This window comes from Chinchilla lanigera, unplaced genomic scaffold, assembly GCF_000276665.1.
Source record: "Chinchilla lanigera isolate Chin_1 unplaced genomic scaffold, ChiLan1.0 scaffold00152, whole genome shotgun sequence".
In the NCBI taxonomy this organism is placed as follows: Eukaryota; Metazoa; Chordata; class Mammalia; order Rodentia; family Chinchillidae; genus Chinchilla; species Chinchilla lanigera.
Genome location: NW_004955553.1, coordinates 326,666 through 335,527, shown reverse-complemented (window position 1 = coordinate 335,527; position 8,862 = coordinate 326,666). Strand labels below are relative to the sequence as shown.

The 8,862-nt window shown below is 54.2% G+C and overlaps 2 protein-coding genes across 7 annotated transcripts in view; one reads left to right on the top strand and one right to left on the bottom strand.

The window, feature by feature from the left end:
- Nucleotides 1–402: 402 nt before the first annotated feature.
- The window catches only part of Cdc42ep4 (CDC42 effector protein (Rho GTPase binding) 4), a 23,401-nt gene continuing 14,941 nt past the window's right edge, over nucleotides 403–8,862 (top strand). Inside the window, exon 1 of one of the 4 annotated variants that reach the window (XM_005412220.2) lies at nucleotides 403–503. The gene's annotated coding sequence lies outside the window, so the exon portion shown is untranslated. Of the gene's footprint in view, nucleotides 504–890; nucleotides 1,015–1,679; nucleotides 2,033–8,862 lie in introns of those variants that run through there. The other 3 variants (XM_005412217.2, XM_005412219.2, XM_005412218.2) reach the window with 3 other exon arrangements.
- Nucleotides 6,922–8,862, bottom strand: part of LOC102003809 (chromosome unknown open reading frame, human C17orf80) — a 77,237-nt gene continuing 75,296 nt past the window's right edge. For 2 of the 3 annotated variants that reach the window (XM_013508614.1, XM_005412222.2), the window contains exon 6: nucleotides 6,927–7,097. In XM_013508614.1, the coding sequence (XP_013364068.1) occupies nucleotides 6,961–7,097 (137 nt within the window). In that variant the 3' untranslated portion in view covers nucleotides 6,927–6,960. Of the gene's footprint in view, nucleotides 7,098–8,862 lie in introns of all 3 variants that reach the window. The other variant, XM_013508619.1, reaches the window with a different exon arrangement.

Sequence of the window (8,862 nt, the reverse complement as noted above, 5' to 3'; positions counted from 1 at the left end):
AGAGGAAGCCGAGAAGACGACTGAGGACCCTGCCGCCACGCAGGAGGAAGGCAGCTGGAGCCCCAGCCGCCCCCACCCCCACTTCCTTTGAGCAGCGAAGGCAAAGGAGCTTCCAGGACTGGCTCCACTTGTTAAATATTTCCAGCGCCGGCACTGATTGTTTTGGTAATGAACGTTCACAAGTGGAAACTATTCCTCTAAAAAGCAGAGCCCAAGGCTGCTTCTCATAGGATGCTGTTCTGGGACTCTCGAGCTCACCCCGCCCCCCCGCCACCCCGCTTTAAGTTCTTGAAGCAAAGCTGAGCCTCAACAAATACTTCGGGGGCAAAGCCTGCAAACGGGCACACAGGGCACGGCGATCAAAGTCGAGTCACCGGCCACAACCTCCTTACATCCAGCCCCGCCTGGCCTCGGCCAGGAGGCTCCTCCCGCCACCTCCCCTTCCGCTAAGAATATGGGACCGAGTCCACGGCCGGCCGGCGCCCTCCCTCCGGCTCCAGGAGGTTGGTAAAAGGCTCGGAGGGAGCGGGAGCGAGAAATGCCACCCGGGCTGGGGTTCCTGGGTTCTTGTGATTGTTTAAAACGGGGAAGCGCGAGGAGTCGCTCGCGCAGGGCCTGGGAAGGAGACACACCTCTGCCCTGGGGGTCCCGGGTGAAGGTTCGTGACCTGATTGCAGGAGGAGGGCGGCGCCCCAAGCCGGGCCCGCCCGGGGGCCCCACACGGAGCTCGGGAAGTCTCGGGCTTTCGGATTTGAACTGGGGAGGCGGAGCAGCCGGGCTGAGGCTCGCGACGGCCATTGGCTGCGTTGGCGCCGCGACCTCGGTGAGGGGTGCGGAGGGGGCCGGGGAGGAGCCTGCGAGGGGAGTGTCGCCGGCTCCCAGCCCGGAGAGCCCGGGGCCAGAGCGAGCCGCACGACCGCGCGGACATGGGCCGTGGGTCCGGCCGCGGCGCCGAGCCCACCAAGGGGAGCGCACAGCCGCGCAGACCCCGCGCCCGGGACCCTAGGAACCGAGGTAGGCGACAGCCGCGCGCGGCCTGGGTGGGCTCGGACCCCTTCGTGGGCGGAGAGCATTGAGAGAGCCCGGGTGCGGGCCGCCACGGGCTGGGGACGAGGGCGCACAGACGCTGGGTCCTCAGCGCGCACCGGTGGTCGCCGCGCCCGCCCGGGGAGGTGGAGCTGGGCGAGGGCGCCTGTGAGGCGGTTCGGGTGCGGGGACCCGCAGCTAGGGACGGTGTCCCAGGAGAGCGGGGTCTGGGGAGTTGGAGTATCAGAATGCGGGACGCGACGATCGGTTTCCCCTTCCCAGATTGAGAGTCGCCGGTCTGGCCAAGGGTGCTGTGCTGCTCGCGGTGGGCCGAGGCGGCGGGGTTTAAAGTCCACCCCCTGGCCCAGGAATGGGGTGTGTGTCGTGGGCCGGCGCACAACAATCGGCGGCACGCAGCCCGCAGTCTGCCGGAGGGGGGTGTGTGCGCGCCGAGTTCCCCATGAATCAGAACCGAATGGTTCGCCTGTAGTGACAGAGGCGTGTACACACGCCCTCGCCCTCGTACACACACTGCAGCACACGCCACCCAGTGTCACCGGACGGGAGAAAGGAGGGAAGGCGCTGCCTGGAAGGGAATGGCCCAGGGAACAAACCCTCCCGCGCCCCGCCCCCGCCAGCTCTTTCCTCCCTCCCAGCCAGGCTCCCGCCCCGCCCGCCTCCCTCGGAAGACTTGGAGGCCAAGGCCGCGAGAGGCCCAGGCTCCTGTGGATGGGGTGGGGCCCAGCCGAGCTGCCGGCCGCCTCGGAACCCGGGAGACGGCTTTGCGCTGCGCTGCGCGCCGCGTGCGCCCGGAGCGCAGTGTTCACGGCGAGGTCGCGGGGACCGGTTGGTTATTGATTTAACCACAGGCTTTGGGCGGTTGAGCTGGAATCGGGGTCTCTGGCTCCGCCCCTCGGAGCGCCCCCCGCCGGAGTTACAAAACTGCCCCCTGGCCTGGTGAGTCTCAGGAACTGCCCTGCTCGCTGGGGATCCCAGCCACCCGCGGGTGAGTGACCCGGCCCGGAGGGGTTATGCGGGAGCGGGTCCTGGAGGGCTCAGGCAGGTTCGGCTTCCTGGGAGAGTAATGAAGTGTGCGTGTGTGTGTTTGTGTGTTTGTGTTAGATACTGGGTGAGGAGGTTGCTCTCCGCTAACTCAAACCAGGTTCCTTGTGTTTGCCGGATGAGATACTGCGGCCTAGGCTGTGGAAGTTTTCTTTTTCTCCCAGGAAGAATGGAGGGGAAATACAATGCTTTCTCTTTTCTTGTTCTCTGGGAACTTCTCCCGGTCCACCGCCCCACCGTTGCAATCTGCCCGGCTCCCGCCTCCTAGCAGGGCTCACAGATCCGTTCTTTGCCAGGTAGCGGTGTGTTCGAATGAAGAAAAATCCTTGGGGCGGGGTCCCTTTGCAGAGAAGTCCTCCGCCCTCCCTTGAGGGGTTGGGGTGCTCGAGGGAGACGGTCCTCATCCTTCCCCGGATGGGGGATGTAAACACCGAGGGGCCTGCCTGGGGACTCCCGCGGTGCACTACAGCTTCCCTGCACCGTCTGGGTTTCTAATAACTCCGAAGCAGCCCCCGCCCCCTTTCTGAGGCTGGGCTGGAGGAGGGGACCACCAGCAGGATGGACTGAATTTTAAGAGAACAAAGAACGGGGCACAAAGGAAGGGGGAGTTGAGCTGTGGGTTTGTGAAACAGGGGTGTGCTGGAGCAGAGCCAGGGCAGCCCCAAGGCCCCAGAGCGATGATGGGGCGTCCACCTGGACCCTGTGAGGCACCTTCCCTGCCGGGCGGCTGAGGCCTCGCGGGGTATGGGGTGCTGTGTTGGTTCTTTGCTCATCGGTTGTCCTGTGTGAGCTTCCTGTGGCTGATTAGTGCGGTTTATTCCCCTCAAACTTGGACCTTGCCCCACCACTCCTGAGGACAGCTGTTCCTTCCCACACCCGGGAATCTTGGGGGACACCAAGGGGTCTTCCCAGGGGTCGTGGTGATCCCTGCAGGGACAGAAGGGTGCCTGTGGGATGAAGTGAGCCTGCCCCAAGCGGTGGGGATTCTGGGGTGTCTTTGGGTCCCTACCCATTAAGGTCCCATTGCTTATGTTCAGCTGTATGGCTCAGGCCTCTGCTTTGAGCATTTCTTCCATATTCTGTGGTTTTCGCCCTTCTCTTCTTTAACTCCTGTTGTTTCCCGGCAAATCTCTGTTAGAACACCCTCCATCAAAGCTTGTTCTAACTGATGTGTGTACCCAACCTATTTCCCTTCTGTGCCTCTTGGAACTGATGTCCCCAGGAGGTCACCATCAAACTAGGGTCTCAGGTGTCATATTATAGAGCAGGAGGGCAGGTGAGCAGATGCTCACCTAGGAGGAGAATCTTTACAAGTTAGACACCTTTTGTGGTGGCCCATACCTATAATCTTAGCATTCCGGAGGCTGAGGCAGGAGAATTGCAAGTTTGAGGCCAGCCTAGGCTACATAGAGATCCTGCCAAAAAAAAAAAAAAAAAAGTCAAGTGGTTTTCAGGAAAGGCCTTTTAGTTCTGGCTCAGGAACTCTAGTTCCCTCCACCTTTGGAGTGGCTGATTGATTTCTATAACCAGGACACCCTGTGCCTAGCCTGGCAGGCCAGGTGTTTGATATGGTCTCTTGCCCTTTCTTCTACTCTTTTCCTTTATATCCCCCGATTCACCCCATTCCATCTAGATTGGGGTGAAGGGAGAGGGGTCCAAAGCCAGAGTGTCACAAGTGCTGTGGGACAGCAAGCCCAGCCTGTACCCCAGAAGTCCCACAGACTGGGAGGCCCTTGTCCCTGTGGGGGAGGGGGAGGAGCCTGTCCCTTGGAAGAACAGGGGAGCCCTGGGTTGATGCCAGAGATATGGCCAGTGGGTGAAGAGAGGTTGAGCAATCTCTGGGAGCTCAGCACTGAGCCAGGCAATGGAGGCTTTCTTCGACCTTGGGGAGAAAGAATCAAAGTCTTGTGCCAGAGGACACTTCGGGAGGTGGTCCCCGGGAACGCCCTGACCACCAACTCCAGCCAGTACCGCACCGTACTTCTGACGGTCCTCAGAAGGCTACACCGGTGCCAGCACTCTCTGGGCGGAGACCTGGAGACAGGAACTCCACATTATGGCTGGACATAGCCCTCTCTTGCTTGTAGGGTGCTGGGAGGAAGTTCAGCATGTAGCTCCCCACATTCCCACTCCCAGCTTAAAACGTGCTTCCTTGAGGCACTTCGGGCTTCCTTCCAACTGGCAAACACTGGAGTTTCCCTCCAGCGCCACCGGCTTGCAGCTCCGGCTCCACGCCAGGGTGGCAGCGCTGGCATCCAGAGCCAGCCCTCCTTTGGCTGGAACAGGGGAATTGGTGGTCTGTACTCCACCTCCCAAGCTGAAGCATCTCGCTTTTGGGGCTCAGGTGGGAGCATCTTGGGGTGTGCCATGAATGCACACCCGGTGTTTCCCCTCCTTCCTTCCCCTGGCTGACAACGTCTGAAAAGCAACAGTGCCAGGGCAAAAAGACCCCTGGGCGTTGGGATGCGCAACCACAACCTCCTCAGTCACCACCCTCTGCTTTAGCCATCGTGGTGGCAGATGAGGTCACCTTGGGCAGCTGCCAGCTCCCTGCCAGTCTCAGAGTTTTCCTGTGCGCAGTAATTGAACTTGGTCTGGAGACCCCAGCTTTGAAGCTCCCCCAAAGTGGCAGTGAGGCCAGGTTTTATCTTCTAGCTTTTCTGTCCTGGCCCTTCTTTCTCTCTGCCCTGTAAGCTTCATTCCTCTGGTGCCCACTCACTACCTCTGCCTTTCCTTAAAGTGTTGCCCCTAGTCCCAAAGCTTCAGAGAGAGGCCTGCCAGCTGCTGGGGAGGAGCTTGAGGCTAACTGAAATGGTGGGACAGGACGAAGTCCCAGGGGGCTCAGAGGGAACCTGGAAGCCAGTGGTAGGAGAGTGTGTGGACCCCTCTGAGGGGAGTCAGGGTAGGTACAAGGATGTGGCCTGCTTTCCTGTGGTTCATCAATTTGAAGCCCTGTGTGTTATTCAAAGCAGTAGCACCCCCTTCCCACATTCCTGAGTTATCTGATGTCTAGAGAGTAAGGGGACTTTCCCTTAGCCCACCTCAAGCTCACTAAAAGAGCTTAAGTCCTCCTGCCTGAGAGCAGCCAGACTTTGCCTTCCTGTGCCACAAAAGGTAATAAAAGGTAAAGGAGGATCAAGGGGAACAGCCTGAGTGGTTGCCTATGCCTACAATCCCAGCTGCTAGAGGGCCTGAGGCAGGAGGATTGCAAGTTTGAGGCCAATCTGGGCAATTTAGTGAGTGCTCAAAATTAAAAAAAAAAAAAAGAAGAAGGAGGAGGAAAAAGCGGTTGAGCCTACGGCTGCCTGACCTTACTGCCAAAGGGACTGCAGAGAGAGGACAGAATCTATACCTGGGCTTCAGAGGCTTGAAAGGACCCTTCTCCCTGCAACTGATAATCTGGGGGGCCCCAGGATTTGGAAAGGGGTCAGCCCGTGCTGTATTCTGGAGCCTTTTGGATTGAGTGTCCCCAGCTGTGTGCTCCAGGCTGATACTTCTGTTGGAAGTGAGGAATGACAGAAGGTGTCGCTGGGTATACTTGGAGTCCCCACCCCACCGCTGTGTGGGGTGAATGGGGGTGCCTGCTGAGAGAAGCAGCATCTCTCACAGCACCTATGTAATAGTGGCCGCCCTGGGGCAGTGTGTGCTAAGTGCTTTACACTTGTTGGCTTCTTTGATCCTCACAGGAATGGGGAGGCACAAAATGTCATCCATGGTTTTGAAAGTTAGGGAAGAATCTGAGGCATAAGGAACCTACCTGTTGTAGCATACCAGCTTGTGACCCAGGGAGCCTGGCTCTTACACCCGACCGCTAGAAGGATCTGAGTCAATGCTCTGCCACCTCGATGCTCGCTCCAGACACCCCCAATGTCCTCTGTGCTCCCTACTCCTTGGCAAAGTGAAACCAAAGCAGGCCTGGAGGATCTGGTTTCAAGTGTGGTTGCTTCCTTCTGAGACAAGGCAGCAGGAGGGAGGAGCCTGCTGGCCAGCTGTGGGACACTCCCAGTGAGGGAGAGCTGTCCTCAGTGGACAGTTCGGCCCCCAGCCAGGCACCCTGCCTGTCCTCTGTGATGGTGGTTTGCTCTGGGTGAGTCTCTGGGAAACACGCATTTCCGGGAAGGGCCCTGTAAGTAAGCAAAGTTGCCGGATGTCCCTGAGTCACTGCCTCTACGTCTTCTGGGCTCCTTGGTTGGTTGTCCTTTCCGGTCACTCCCGGGCCTTGGCGCCTTTCCATTCCTTTTCTGAGCTGTTCACATTCTAGGTGGTGGGCGAGGGAAGCTTTCTCCTCTGCCCTCCTCACTTCCTTCCTCAGGCTCAAAGCAGATGGTTCTGGGGTAAAAATGGAGGCAGATCCAGAGGCAAAGAGCAGTGAGCCAGTCCCCAGCCTACAAGGCAGGGGCTGCCCCTGGAGGGCCATGCGTCCCAGGATTAAACTGTACTTGGCCCTGGAATAGTAGAGAATGGGGTGCCCAGAGGAGGGGCTTTAACTAGAAATTATACACTAAAGTGTGTACGGCCTGTGGGCTTTCATGCAGCTATAGCTGTCAGTAAATCTCCAAGGCAGTTCCCAATGGTACCTCCAGTATTCATTACGCCAGAGTGGAAAAATCTGAATTCAAAATCTGGCAAGTCTGGATTCTCCTTTCAGCTCCATCTTGACCAGCTCTGTGACTTGGTTGAATGATTTAACCCTCTAAGACGTCATTTTCTTATCTGCAGGGTGGGAGGGATGATTATATTCCATGGGATTGCTGGAAGAATACAAGAGATAAAGCCTTTCAAATGCTTAGGACAGTGTATTACAACAGAAAGCAGTTTAATCAGAATCAAGCATCTAACAATGCTTCGTGCTGGGTAAAAGCTCAGTAACTGTTAGTTCTCTTTCTCATACTTCCTCCATGACCTGTAGCCCAGAGATGCTTGTAGGTTGGTGCAGGACTGTCTCCCTGAGGCTGAGTAGCATCTATGATAACATTCCTGGAGTAGCTTCCTTGGCACTGCCGCTTTATCTGTCAGGACTCAAGTTAAGAGATGGTCATTCCCAAGCTCTGCTAAGTCCAGTCCTGTTTATTCTCTGTTTAAACCATACTGGAGGGACCAGGCGTGGTAGCACATGCCTGTAAGCCTGTAATCGCAGCACTGGGGAGGCTGAGGCAGGAGGATTGTTGCAAGTTCAAGACCAGTCTGGGCTGCAAAGTGAGCTCAAGGCCAGGCTGAACTGCATGCATAGCCAGACCTTGTCTCAAAAAGACAATCAATCAATCAATCAATCAATAAACCATACTGGAAGCCGGGCCTGGTGGCCCACACCTATAATCCCAGAACTGGCGAGGCTGAGGCAGGAGGATTGCCATGAGTTTTAAGACCAGCCTGGGCTCCATAATGAGACCCTGTTTCAAACAAACAAGCAAATTAACCATATTGGATTCCCTCTTGTATACTTCCTAGCAATGACAGGGTATATTATCCAAGTGAGAGTGTGTTCCCCTTCTATAAGCTATAAAATTCTGCAGATCCCTCAAGGTGTTGGAGACTATCTCTATGAATCCAGGGATAAGCATGACAATGCCAATAACTCTTGGATGATACTGTCAGCAGGGATAGGATGCTAGGAGCCAGAGGTATAGCTGATATATATAAAGAAATAAAATAGATCTATATTATCTTCAAGCATGTAACTTTAAGAGTTTTAGTAGCCACATTTTAAAAACTGAAGAAAGGTGAGTTTTAAAAATTTAAGCCAGTACATCCAAAACACTGTCATTTTCATGTAACCATTTAAAAATGACAGATATTTTGCATTCTTTTTAAAGCACCGAGTTTAGGATATCACTGTAAATGCCAGGAACTGAGGTGTTTCCTGTGAGTAGCAGCATTCAGTGTTAGAGTGACAGCTGTGGCAAATGTGACTACCTAGGAATGAAAAGAGAAGGAAATATTCTCAGCAGTTGCAGATTGTGGGATTGTCTATTTGCAAACTCCAAAGATTCAGTCATGAAGTTGATTAGTGTGGAAGACAGTGGAAGTTTAATAGGATGACCCTTAAACATATTGGGGGAAAAATATATCTTCCCCATATACTCTTTATTACCAATCAGAAAATACAGGAATGTAAAAGAGGAACCTATTCATAACCATGAGAGACAATGAAAGAATCCAACATAAACATCACAAGATTTCAGTAAATAGATCTGAAGACTTAATGTTCTAATAAACTCAGTTTTTCCTAAGGTAATTTATTTATTCTTTTAATTCTAATATAATTCTGTCCAGATTTCTTTTTGGAACATAAAATACCTCTAACATCTACATGGAAAAGTAAATAAATTAGAAAAGCCAAAACAATTCTAGGGCGAGAAGTTAAGGTTGAGATATTACCCTACCAAATACTCAGAAATGTACCTAGCAACATTGTAGACCTGGTTTAGAGATAGACAGAGACCAATAAATAGAAGACCAAGTATTGAAATAGGCTCATGGCAAAGAATTCCATATATGACAAAGGAGATAACATTTGTTGCTTTGCTTACATTTTAAAACAAAACTGATTTTGTAAGGGATCAGTAGCTAAAATTGCTTCAATGCTATATTGTAATTTTTATGTTGCATTTTAAGTCATTCACAGTTTTTTTTTTTTTTGTCTTTTTGAGACAGGGTCCCAATATACAGTTCAGGCTGGCCTTGAACTCACTTTTGTAGCCCAGGGTGGTCTTGAACTTGCAATGATTCTCCTGCCTCAGCCTCCCAGGGGCTAGGATTATAGGCATGCACTAC